This window comes from Vicia villosa, linkage group LG4 (assembly GCF_029867415.1).
Source record: "Vicia villosa cultivar HV-30 ecotype Madison, WI linkage group LG4, Vvil1.0, whole genome shotgun sequence".
NCBI classification, from domain to species: domain Eukaryota; kingdom Viridiplantae; phylum Streptophyta; class Magnoliopsida; order Fabales; family Fabaceae; genus Vicia; species Vicia villosa.
In genome coordinates this window covers 45,598,976-45,612,564 of record NC_081183.1, presented here as the reverse complement: position 1 = coordinate 45,612,564, position 13,589 = coordinate 45,598,976, and the positions used below count along the sequence as shown (strand labels likewise).

Here is a 13,589-nt window from a genome sequence, read left to right as displayed (position 1 = left end):
ATCACCACAAAATTCACCAGTCAATACAACATACTCACACTTGATCACAGCAGAAGTCTTCGCTCCAGAACCCCAATCAACTGAATTGCCTGAAGCTCATCAAGAAAAATCCGTTGAACCTGAACTAGAGCAATCTCTTGGACTAGAACCAGAACAATCCCCTGAACCTGAACCAATACAACCCACTGAACCCCAACATCCTGAACCTACCCCAATAGATGTTGACATATTATTTAAGAATTTTGAAACAAAGATACAGGGTTGGATTGCAAGACTAAAAGCTGATTGTGCAACAAACGAGAGCCCAACGGCCTCAGAAGCCCTTTGGGATGCGTTCAAAAGGAGATTCAACTCTGAATCTCTCAAACTCAAGGAAGTATGCCATACTCATGCTAATGAGAAATTTGCTTAGTGTCGGAATGATGTCATCACACTAGTGATGGATCTCTAGGCGTTAAAGCCTCCTCTAGTGATCAGCAATGCTCCCTGTTGCGCATCTTTTGAACACATGGATATCGATGATGATCAAGCAAATCCTTTGGCCATAGAAAAACAAAATTCTAGTCGAAGTGCCTAAAGATATCTGTGAAGAAAGAATACCAACTTGGTTGATAGATGCAGATCGTTTGTCTCCTAAGATTCTCACTATCTCCTATGTTCTTGCAACTACTGACAGTGTCTCAACTTCCGATCCATCTGCTCAAATGCTAAGCATGCTTAATGAGCTAAAAAAGGAAAATGCAGCAGTGAAGGAACGTCTAGACAGGCAGGACAAGGCCAACAAGAAATTCAAAAGTTGGATGAAGAGACAAGAAGAATCCACAAATGAAATAAAAAACCTTTTGCTCTCTCTGATCCCTAAAAATCCTTAGTTCATGCCGTGTGCTTTGGATCTTCTAATTATGATCTTCTTACTGTTTTTAATATTTTGTTTACCTTGTGAATTGTTTTGAACTTGGTATTTTGGATATTTTGTTTTTATATTTTGTATGATCATTCTTGTGTGCTTTATTGATTGTTTTATTCTTTACTACATCTTTTTGATTATGACAAATTAATTAACCTAAAAAGGTTTTCGAAATTTTGAAGTACTCATCATTGAAAAGGAAAAAATTGATATTCTAATTATTGAAAAAGCTTAACATGTCTGAACAAAATACTATTCTAAATGATCTGAATATTGCTAACAAGTACAAAGTACAAAAAGTTTCTTTCTGAAAGTCTACAGATAAACTCTAAAAAGAAAGAACTTCTTAAGAAGTGCACGAACTCATTGTGAATGAAATATCTTCCGAAACAAAAAGTGTTCTATGAGACATCTGAAAGAAAGATACTTTAGAACTTCTGGACGATGTAGAAATTACTTAGGGAAGTTATCATTTACATTTCTCTTCAAGTATTTATTTCAGGAGGGATTATACATCTCAGGGGGAGACCATTTCTCTTATATACAAAATTTCTAAACAAAACGTAAATGTTTTGTCATCATAAAAAAGGGGAGATTGTTAGAACATAACTTGGTTCTAATCATATTTGTGGTGTTTTGATGATAACAAGCAAATAAATTTTGTATAAGCAAATGCAGTACTCTAATTTTATGTTTCTGATTTCAGAAGATGACCCAATACAAGTACCATCAGAACTTGATGTGCAGAGATGAACAAATGCAAAGATAATAAAGTCTGATTCAAAAAGGAAGATACTGTTAAAAACACAATCATTAGCAAGGCGGCTGCAACACTAAAAAGTGCAACTCCCAAGGTTGATTAAGAAATTATCCCAAACCAGCCTGTTCAAAGTCACCATGAAACTGAATTTGGACAAAATAATCTAGGCCAAGCTTATCTTGACCAAACTATATCTGAACCATAACCCAAACCTTTTCAAGATCCTTGTTCAGCAGAAACTGGACATGGAACTAAAACAACTCTAGTTTCTTTATTTGAAGAAAGAGTCTCACTTAACCCTTATCAAGTATCATGTGGAAGTATATATAATTGTTCTTTTTGATAAAATGCAACAACTAATTGCTAAGAGACTCAAATCATCTGGCTATATGGCTTATGTTGCTAAGTGGGATTCTCTTACAACCTCCATGGTCTCAATTATGCAGAATTTGAAAAATCTATCTTCTAATTTTGTAGTCTTTACCAATCAGAAGGAAGATTAATTAGAAGTTAAACTTACTTCTATTACTGGCATCCAAGAAGACATGGCTACGAAGCAAGAAGAGATAGATGTTCAACTAAAGTTTCTGATGGGAAGACAAGATGCTATGGGGTTTGACATCAAAGCTATCCTGGATATTTTGAAGCAAAAACCCTAGGCTTTAGGATTCTAGTTAACTTTTTTTTTTGTATTTTCAAATGTTTTTGAATTTGAGCTTATTGCTAAATCTAGATTTTTTTTTGGTTAATGGAAGTTTATTATTTAGTATCTTTTATGTTTTTTTTTTATCTTTTTGTTGATGACAAAAGGAGGGAGAAAAAGGATAAGTATATAAGTATCTGAATCTAATTGATTTAATTTTGTTTATGCTTAACTTCTGAAGAATTGTTTATTGTATTTTAATGTTATATTTAATTAACTTTTCTAGGACTTCGGGGAAGCTTACAAACCTTTCCCTTAGGATTTTCTGACTTAGAAGGAACTTACATACCCCACCTTTAAGACTATCAGACTCAGATCCTAAAGTCAGAATCTTAATTAAATCAACAATCATTATTCTTAAATACTTGTGTTTGTCATCGTAAAAAAAAGGGAGATTGTAGGAACAAAATTGACTTATATCATATCTCATGGGTTTTGATGATAACAATATATTTAAAGAACAATTGGGTAGACTAATGTGTGTTCAAATGTGCAGGTATCAATATACTGATTGAAAGCCAGTTTTGAAACTGCATTGAACATTGAAAAAAAAGCTCTTAAGAGGCAGATTCAGAAGATCAGACTCTCAAGAATCAACTTCTGATCAAGTTGATCAAAACCTAAAGTCTCCAGACTCTGAACAAGCCATTCTCTAAAGAGTTAGAGTCTAAGGACCAGAAGCTAAGATTCAGACTTAGAAGGATCAAAATCCAGTCAAAGCTCAAGAACCAAGGATTTTCTGACACTTCACTATTAGACTCTGAGGTCATTTTTTTCTATTCTGGTCACATGATAACTCAATGGAAAGTTGCATAAGCCTAAAGGTTTATAACTGATAATTCCTTTTATAGCAAAGGAAGTTCAAATGAGTTTGCAATGATATTAACCATTTGAGAAAGCTTTGCAATAGATCCGTTGATATATCTCTTCAACGAATCTCTTGTGCTTGAAATTCTCTCCAACGACTCTTTCATGGAACTCCATAAAAGAAGCGAAAGATTTGGAGAAACATACAACACCGTGCCTTGACAAGAAAACGATAAGTTACTCTCTCAAAACAAAGAGAACAAGCTAACTTAGAACTTCTTATCAATTGTACATTCTTAGAAGTTCTTAAGTCTTAGAGTTTTTTGTGTTGTAATCTATTTACACTTCTGATTGTACATCAAGTGTAATTATCACTCTATCACTATCATTTATTTGTTAGATAGATTGTTAGAAGTCTCTTACTTGTGTGATTAAGCACTCAAAAGTCTCTTGCTTGTGTGCTTGAACGTTCTCCTTTCAACAAAACACACACTTGGAACCAAACTCCAAACATAAAAAGTAGAAATCACAAGTCACAAAAACATGCTCTAACCAAACTGTTGATCTCGCCGCCCGCCACTGTTATTGCTCTTTCTACTATTATTCTATTATATTATGACCGACGTCTCCGTGTTCAAATTCTCTTTGTTATTGGTTAAACTTTCAAATCTCGTCCAAACTATCTGATGCCAAAATTTGAAGATTAAAAGAAAAAAAAGTTTAAACTTAAATTAACTTATAATTTGTGACTTCATTGGTATCTTGTTTTTGAGTTTTAAAAATCATTAGTAAACTCTGCCTCTTTGAATACTACTCCTCTTACCGGACGTTGGGGAGACAAACAGAACACATGAAGACTCTAAATTTATGTTCTTACCCTAATCCTATGATTCTACCTCGCCGTTCATCATCTTCCACAACTCACAACAACGCTGTCTATGCTATTCCTCCATCTCCTTCTCTTCTAACTCAACAACACCCTCTCAGGTAATAGCTTCTTTCTTCCTTTACTCATTTCATCAATAACCAACCCCTCTACACTAACTACTTCTCTATTCCAGGTTCGCCGTCCTCGGTGCCGGTTTCGCCGGCCTTTCTGTGGTCTGGCATTTGTTCAAGGTACTCTCATCTTTCATCTCTACCATGAATGCTGTGTGTTGTGGTGTATAAACCCTAATGTTGGTGAGAATTAACCTTGCAGCATAGTCCTAAGGAGTTGAACCTAAAAATTGATGTATATGATGAAGTGGGTATTGGGGGCGGTGCTTCTGGAATCTCTGGAGGTCTTCTTCACCCTTATTCCCCAAAAGGTATAACATTTCTCATTTTTCATCTTCAACTACTGTCTATGGATGTAACGGTTTATTGTCATATTGTCATTGTTTTGAATATCCTGAATGATATAGTTAAGCCTCTCTGGGAGGGTGCTCAGTGTTGGAAAGAAAGCATCAAGCTTTTGAGTATTGCCGAAGAAGCTAGTCTTTCCAAAGACTGCATAATTCAAGACATGAAAGCTTTTGCGGTTAATAAAAGGTATTTTAGTTTGTTTTCCACTGTCTCGTCTTTGAAAAAGTTTTCCTTTTTAGTTTGAAAACTCCGTATACCGTTGGAATCTTAGAGTTTCTTTACAATGCTGATGATCAGCTGACTTCAGGGGTATCTTACGACCGGCAATGGATATGAAGAACATGGCCAAATTGAATGATGTAATCTCTCTGATTTCATACATCGCGGAAATATTGGTTATATTAGACTTGAGTTTCGTACTGATAATGGTCCGTTATGTTGTTTTTAGAATGCCAAGACTTGTTTTCCTTGCTGCAGAGTAGAAACGCTTAGTAATGAAGAGGCTCAAGGTCTCTTACCTGGTATATTATTACCATTTAACACAGCTTTCTTTATGCCTCAAGCGCTAAATATCAATCCTCAACACTACCTCGAGGTTTGCGTGACTAGTTCTAAATTTTTCTGCTGTGTGGATTCTTTCTTTTCTTTTTTCAGGTTACCTTACCGCTGACTTTCATTCATTTTGCTAATATACTATTAGGCACTTTTTCGAGCATGTGAGAATTTAGTGAAAGATTCATCTTGTCAAGGCTCTGGGGAGAAGCAGCTCAGTTTACACAAAAAATCTGTCCATGGACTTTCTGAGTTTGAAGGTAATAATGCTTTGTAATTCTTTTAGGTTTTCGTTCTTTACTCACTGTGTTGTTCTCTGAGTGTAAACATGATAACTACTTTTGGTTTTCCCTCTAAATTAGGTGGATGCAACAATTTGAATTTGGTATTTTTATGCAAGAGCAAGACGAATTAAATACTATGACGAATGAGTAGGGGGGATTGGGTAGTTAATCTCATATCGTATTGCGTAGCACTGACCCCCTAAAATGCTATAGATGTATAGCGGATTGGGATCTGTGTACAAAGTAAACATAAATGCTAAAAAATTGAAAAATACACAAGATTAAAGAGAACATCATACTTAATAGTGAAAGAACCGAAAGTATAGAGCAATAAAACTTAATCAATGAAGAAGAATATAACAAAACAGAGCTAAAAGTTAGATGAAGAACAAAACGATTGTTTGTAAGCAAGCAAATAACAGGATGAAGAATAGAACATCACCTTTAAAAGAGTTGGTTGGGACATGGGATTGAAATTTATGCCCTTAAAAAAAAGAGAACGATTTTTAATAAAGAGCGTGGGGAATTTACCCTCCGAAACCCTAATAGCAGACGTGTTAGCACTTTGGAACGGCATTAGCAACCACAAAAACCGTGCTGACGGCTTGCAGGCCAAAAGCGTCACGCCGAACCGGTAGACTATTACGCTATAGTGCACTAGTGACAACTGACAATATAGGTTTGAGCTAAGGTTAAAAGGAGTTGAAGGAGAAAATACTAACCTAACAACTAATGTCTGCGCCTACCTGAAAAACAAATCTATAAAGAATAGGTAATCATATTTAGATGGCATTGGATAGAGAAGCTCACCTCTGGTGGTTTTCTTGGAGCGAATCAACCAGAATGATAAATTCATCACCTTTGACTAGAAATTGATTGGAATGAAAAGAAGCATGATAAATTCATCACCTTTGACTAGAAATTGATTGGAATGAAAGGAAGCATGATTGAACATTGAGCACAGTTTGCAAAGAGTAAAGACTATTTTATGGGAAACAAAGGAACACTCATGTTAAAGTGGAGACAATCCTTACAAGCTGGTTTTGTAAAGATGAGTTAGACACAACCACAATTCTAAGATGCGATCCAAGCCTTGTTTAAGATTTGTTAGCTTTTTTATGATAACTTTTTCCTAGTCAGATCATACATTTAACCCGAGCTTTACATTCTCAAGACTGATTAAATATGTTTCATGTCTCAGGGGAATACGATGCAGTCATCATATGCCTTGGTGCAAAGGCGAACACCCTTCCTGAGATTTCTGGGAGGCTTCCTTTGAGGACATGTAGGGGTGTAATTTTAAACCTGGAACCACCTGACATTACGAGGTAAAGTTAAATGTTTAGCATGCTTTCAATCTGAAAAAGTCTTTAGTTTGGTACAATTGGCGTTTCATGAAACAACTATTAGGCCGTATTACTTCAAGGGTATTGTTTTCTCGGAAGGAATCTTTATTGAATACAACTTGCTAGTGATTGCTCTTAAGTTAATATCCCATTTAAGAATTATCTAGCCTTGTCTTCCAGGTATTATCCTGAGCACGGACCTTCCATATTATCAGATGCATGGATAGCCGTTGAGAGCTCTCGGAGTCTAAAAGTGGGCTCAACTTGGGAGTGGAAATCTATAAATTCATCACCGGATGTTTCAATTGACGAAGCTTCAAAAGCTCTTCACGAGCTCTTGCCGAAGGCATCTACTATATATCCTGGAATAAAGGATTGGGTTTTCACTGGAGCAAAAGCTGGTCTGAGGGCAATGCCTCCACTCACTCCCCTAGGATCGCTTCCACTTTTGGGTTGTATTAATGATTTGATAGGCAGAAATCATAGATGTAAGTATTGGTTATTTGGAGGGTTAGGTTCAAGAGGATTGTTATACCATGGTTGGCTAGGTAATTTGATGGCACATGCCGCACTTTCCTGTAATGAAGGAGTAATTCCATCTGAGTTGACTTCTTGGAAAAACATTAACCCCAAATTTTAGCATTCAACTGTCACTATTCAGAGGACATCATAGTTTTGCAGTATATTGAAAATATATTTTCCTTGGTGCCTTTCTGTTAAAAATATGGTTAATTCAACTATATGCATTAACCAAATTTATCATGTAAATCGAACTAATTATCCGCTCAATTAAATTAACCACATTTTTGCACATGATTAATCAGGTGTCACATGGGTGTATGAAAAAAGGGCAGCCACAAACATTTTTCTAAAATAAAATAGGATCAGGCATCTAAATTGTGACTTTATTAAGTCGAATCGACGCACTGAATCGTGATGAACAAAAATAGCATGTAAAAACTGCATAAAATTTTATTGCTTTATAAAGCTTAAACATAGTGTTTTCTAACCTTTCGATTTTATTTACAGCATTTCCTTTGCTTCTGCAAATAGCCATCTATGTTATTACAAAACCTAATTAACCTATGCTAAGTGTCAATGTGATTATCACATCCTTGTAAAAATGGGATTGGGAGTATATAAGATCTATCATATTTTTACTCAAATTTCGGAAGAACAAAAAATGTTGGACAACAAAAAAGAGGATAAATTAATTTCAAGCCAGAGGTATCCGACCACATCTTCATGAGCAGCCTAAGCTAGCCAGTTGTTTATACAAATATGAATCGGCTCTTTTCTTCCACTGTTAAAATATTTTTTTAGACTGTGTAGTGTTGTTGCATGGTTTCAACGTCAAGACCCTTCAACTTGACAACTGATTCAACGTGTCCCTTGAGTGTGTGTAGCTCTCTTAGCCTGCAAAATTCAATAAAACGACGAAACATCAGTGCATGCTCTTGTAAAAATGTTTGCAGAAACTCTCTAAGTAGCCTCTTTCCAACACCAAAGAAATTGCTAGTTAGTTTTGGAGTTGTTTCTGCAATAGGTTATGGTATAGATGCATTATTTTGAAGCCAACTTGTCAATACTCACCTAGCATTCTCAGCACGTCTCTTAGCTTGTTCAGCCATTTCAGAGTGGTCATGGTGGTGCCCGTGCTTCGGGGCCTCGTGGGATTGAAGGCCGTGCATTGTGCGTTGAGCTGTTGCCCACTGAGCCTCCCTCTCATCTTTCCCGTAGTCCTTCTTTGTTGTAAATGCAGTCTGCATCACCACACCAACAATATATGGTAAGTAAAATAGCATAATGATATTTGTTGCCAGAGTGTATCAAGAAATCATAACGAAATCTCTCATCGGCTATTTCACACAGCATACCATCTTCGTATTTATAAAATGTGGCTGGTTATTTCATATTCTTTTAAATGTGTGACATCTGAGCATTCACTATGTTTGTGAATACAACGTTATTGCTCGTAAAATAAAGGCTACAGACACATAAATAGAATAAAAAAGAAAGCTTCAATCTTTATGTAATGGTAATATTTGTTTTAGACCTTGTTTTGGAGCATGTTGTCCCAGGCACTGCCTGTGAGTCCCATGCGGATAAGAAACTTGAGGATGTCGAGAGGAATGTACGTAATGATGCTGTAGATCCAGATAACTCCAGCCCATTCCCACCCAACTCCATTGATTCTAGCAAAGTCCCAGTGGGCATACACAGCAATGACAGTTGCCACCTAGGTTGATAGCATTTGAATGCCAAAGTTAAAAACAAATGTGTGATGGAAACATTTTGGTTAAGAAAATAACAGTGTTTGATGGAAAGAAATGTTAGCTAACCAATTGTGCAGCAATGAAGGCTCCAAGAAGCATCAAACCGGGACGCTCGACAAATGACCAGCTCCTTGACCTAGTAACAAAGATAAGTGCCTGACTAATGATACTCACTTGGAGGTAGAGAGCTGAGTTAAGATGTTCCTCACTGTCCGCAATTGAGCGGACACCGAAAGTTTCCTGAAAAGAGAACATGTTTATTAGTTTCATTTTGTTATCGAAGTTGTTTCCTTTAGTGTTGGGTTTTCATGAGCTACTTACTGTGAAGAAATTGGTGTCATGAACTATAAAGAAGAAAGCTGCACTCATGATGGCCATATATGTTCCAAGAACGACTCCGGTGGCGAAGATTTCCTTAAGCTTCCATGAGTCAGGAACAGGAGATGGCTTCACCCTGTCCTTGGAGATGGTCATGATGGTTCCGTCATTCAAAATGGCGATGATCAAAACCATGAAAGGAGAAAAGTCAAATTGCCATATTAGAGCAATGAGCAAGAACCCAAGAACGATACGGATTGTGATGGAAACTGCATAGATTGTGTAGTTCTTCATCCTTTGGAAGATGGCCCTACTTGTCAACACAGCACTCACGATCACACTCAATCCTGGCTCAGTCAAGACAATATCTGAGGCACTCCTTGCGGCATCAGTTGCATCAGCGACTGCAATACCAATGTCTGCCTTCTTCAATGCTGGTGCGTCATTTACACCATCTCCGGTCATACCACAAATGTGCTTCCTATCCTGTAACCTCTTGACAATCTCGTACTTGTGCTCTGCATGCCACATGTCAAAGGTTTTTGTTAGCCAATTTTCATGTTTTTTAAAAAAGGTTTGTGAATCGTGACCACAAATTTGGTCCCAACATAATTTTTTTGATGTTTTTGCAATGTGAATGACTGCAATTTAAAACTTCACTTATTTTTCTGAGTTAGAGTGCTCGGTATCGGTTTAAATTAATGTCATTACCAGGGAAGACTCCAGCAAATCCATCAGCTTTTTCAATGAGCTCATCAATTGGAATTGTTGCAATAGATGCATCCTTGCATTGGCCAAGAAGGGAGGATGAAGGGTACATGTTGGTTCCCATTCCAAGTCTGCGACCGGTTTCTATTCCAATGGCAAGTTGGTCACCAGTGATCATCTTAACATTAACACCGAGGTCAAGAGCACGGCGAATAGTCTCAGCACTGTCATGCCTTGGAGGGTCAAAGAGGGGTAAGAGACCCAAGAACACCCATGGTTCTCCTGCACTCTCCTTGGTCTTTTCTGAAACAGTCTGCAAAAAGAAAAAGGTAATCATGTGCATTTGTTGGAAAATTTATTAATTATGCTTAGAAATAGAATCACAACCAGTCATATTTAGACTCTTTATTCACCTGGAAACCAACAGCCAAGGAACGTAGCCCACGCTCAGCATACCCATCGATGGTTTTGTGTGCCCTTTTCAAAGTCTCTCCCTTAAGTTCACAGAGCTCAATAATCTGATACATATAAATAAGTAGTTAAATATATTATGATATGCACTGTTATGTTATTATTTTTCAAGGAATAATTTGAATGCTATAATCAGGACATTTGATCCATTCGCTTACTTGCTCAGGAGCACCTTTGCTGCTTCTGTGCCAGTTCCCATTTTGGTCGATGAAGGTAATAGCTGTGCGCTTGTCCACAGGATTAAAGGGCAAGAAATGCACCTCGGTAATTCCCGCTCTCGCCTAACATGTCATAGTAATAAGCCAATTACAATGATATTTCATACAAGAATGTAAATCATAATAAATAACAAGTACCTCCTTGGGATCACCCAACATATTCACAATTGACGCATCAATGGCATCCTGGTTTTCAATTCTTGAAGCTCTTGCAGCATATAGGACAACACTGTCCTTGTCCATGTTAGCTGGAAAAACCTGCATTGATAAACAATTATGTAAGTTCTTGTTTGTCGATATTATCTTTTACGCGAGTCACAAACCTCAATCAAGTTCTTGTCCACGGAAAGCTTGTTAAGAGTGAGAGTTCCAGTTTTGTCACTGCAGAGAACATCCATTCCTGCCATTTCTTCAATGGCTGTCATTCTCTTGGTGATAGCTCCTTGCTGAGAAAGGCGGTGAGATCCAATAGCCATGGTCACAGACAAGACAGTTGGCATGGCAATTGGGATACCTCCAATGAGAAGCACCAACAAGTTGTCAATACCATCTCTGTAAGCTCTATTCTGGATTGGGTACATCACAAGGAGCTCAATAATCATTCCCACACCAATTGAGCAGATACAGAAGTTACCAATGGATGTCAACACCTGACGCGCAAAGCAATCAAATTAGTATTCATAGATTAGTCTATATTTGGATCATATGACACGAAAAACCGGACATGACATTGACACATCCATAATAATTTGAGAAAATAGATTAACTGAATGTAATCATATGTATCGATGTCATATAAATTGGTCCGTGTCTGACACCGGACACACATTAAAAGATATCATCACATATATGTATGTACCTTTTGAAAGTGACCAACATTGTTGGTGCTGTCAACAAGGTGTGCAGCTTTACCAAAGAAGGTGTGTACACCAGTGGCAATGACAATACCCTCAATTTCACCTTGTTTGCAAGTTGAGCCAGAGAAGACCTCTTGCCCAGGCATCCTTGTTACCGGCAAAGACTCGCCAGTGAGGGCAGACTGGTCAATCTTTAAGGGATCTCCTTCCAAGAGACGGGCATCGGCTGGGACAATGTCACCCAACTTGATACTGATGATATCTCCTGGTACCAAAATTTCAGCTTCTTGCTCACTCCATTTTCCATCTCTCAAGATCTACAAAATTAAAATTCGGTGAGTTTGAGACACAGCATTTCCAGTATTGTTTTCGTCAATGAAACTCATGATAAGCAAATGTTACCTTGGTTTTGGGGGCAAGACCAGCCATCAAAGCAGCTGCAGCATTTCCCGCATTGTTTTCCTCAATGAAACTAATGGTTGAGTTAATGACAAGCAACACCACAATACCAATGAAATCTTGCCAATCCGGTGGCTTTCCCTGTTATGCATACAAGTCATTATCCGAGAATAAATTAAACATGATCACAAGTGTTGCTGTCGGACACAGACACATACACACGTAATTTTTTTTAGAGGTATCGATACGAAACATTTGTAAATAATGAATGGCATACATACCCCTCCATTGGCCAATACAATGGCCATGATAGCAGCTGCCTCCATAACCCATGATAATGGATTCCACATAAAACCTAAAAACTTGAGGAGTTTGCTTTCTGTTTTCTCCTCTAGTTTGTTTGGTCCGAAAATCTGGAGCCTCTTCTCTCCTTCCTCGGACGAGAGACCCTCTTTTGTACATTTTAGCTGCTGAAAAACTTCATCAATTGGAATGTTTTCCTACACATGCAACAACAACTTGATGTCATTCATCATAAACAAACCAAATGATATATATCAAACAAAATCCAGAATACTATTTATATTGCTTACAAGGTCAACATTCTCGTTCTTCAGATCCTCGAATGAAATATCTGAAGTCATGATGAAAGAAAATAAGCTAAAATTTATTTATTTATTTAATAAATTTTTATTAAGATTTTTCTATCTCTCCACGTCTCTACCCACCCATAAAACAACAGGTAGAGAGAAATGGAGAGAATAAGGAAAAAACAGAAAAGAATATATAGAGATGATGAAGCAATGAAATTTGCTACACAAAAAAGGATGATAGAAACCAAAGACTATGGTTTCTTGGTATTATAGGCTGTTGGAGTAACCATTGATACCACGTGTTTGCTATTTCATGTTCCTCGCCCTTTGTTTTGTTAGTTAAACTTTGTTTGGCTTTTTGTGGTTTACCAAACTCCTCGGAATTTCGTGGGGTCTTTAATATGACATGCAAGCATGCACGTACGAAAATAACTCAACAACATCTCCTTGTTTATTTGACGTAGTTTTTATTTTTGTGAATAGGAGAAGAGAGAGGGAAAATAATATGCAAAAATAAAATTTAAAGGATTTAAAATAATTTAAGGATTTATTTTTATTTAAAATGTTTATAAATTAAAAAAAACATAAAATAAATTATTATGGTTGCAATAGAAAAGACAAAAATGTAAGTAATTATAGTTGTTGTCTCATATATCAATTTTATATTAAGTTGTCAATGGCTTGATCTTAATTTCAATATAAACATTCTTTAAAGAGATATGAATTAGAACTTCAAAATCTTCCATTCTACACTTCATTTCTATCATTCTCATGATGAATCACAAAGGCCTTATACAATATAAATAACTAAAAAATATGATACAAAATAATAAATACAAACTTAAAGAAAAAAAATAATTACCTAATTTCTATTATGAAGATAAAATTATTATTGTAAGTGTGATTGACGTAGAATTTATGATGTAAATAAGAAAAATATTTTTTTATAGAAACACTTTTAATAGCTAAGGTGTGTGTATGTATGTATATATATATATATATATATATATATATATATATATACTCTAGGTCTTAAATATTTT

General features: G+C 36.4%; 2 protein-coding genes across 2 annotated transcripts; one reads left to right on the top strand and one right to left on the bottom strand.

The window, feature by feature from the left end:
• The first annotated feature begins 3,940 nt into the window (after positions 1–3,940).
• Positions 3,941–7,373, top strand: LOC131594776 (uncharacterized). Its single transcript, XM_058866981.1, has 9 exons — positions 3,941–4,164; positions 4,239–4,296; positions 4,379–4,487; positions 4,584–4,710; positions 4,832–4,883; positions 4,973–5,119; positions 5,225–5,336; positions 6,562–6,688; positions 6,887–7,373. The coding sequence occupies exons 1-9, from the start codon at positions 4,028–4,030 to the stop codon at positions 7,344–7,346; spliced, it is 1,329 nt and encodes a 442-aa protein (XP_058722964.1). The 5' UTR covers positions 3,941–4,027; the 3' UTR covers positions 7,347–7,373.
• A 285-nt stretch (positions 7,374–7,658) lies between these two features.
• On the bottom strand, positions 7,659–12,768 carry LOC131594775 (ATPase 8, plasma membrane-type-like). Its single transcript, XM_058866980.1, has 14 exons — positions 12,547–12,768; positions 12,235–12,453; positions 11,957–12,094; positions 11,557–11,871; positions 11,021–11,347; positions 10,836–10,955; positions 10,638–10,760; positions 10,422–10,526; positions 10,012–10,321; positions 9,304–9,818; positions 9,049–9,222; positions 8,763–8,945; positions 8,300–8,469; positions 7,659–8,122 (listed from the first exon to the last, which is right to left on the bottom strand). Exons 1-14 carry the CDS (start codon positions 12,595–12,597, stop codon positions 8,026–8,028), a joined length of 2,847 nt encoding a protein of 948 aa, XP_058722963.1. The 5' UTR covers positions 12,598–12,768; the 3' UTR covers positions 7,659–8,025.
• Between the last annotated feature and the right edge of the window lie 821 nt (positions 12,769–13,589).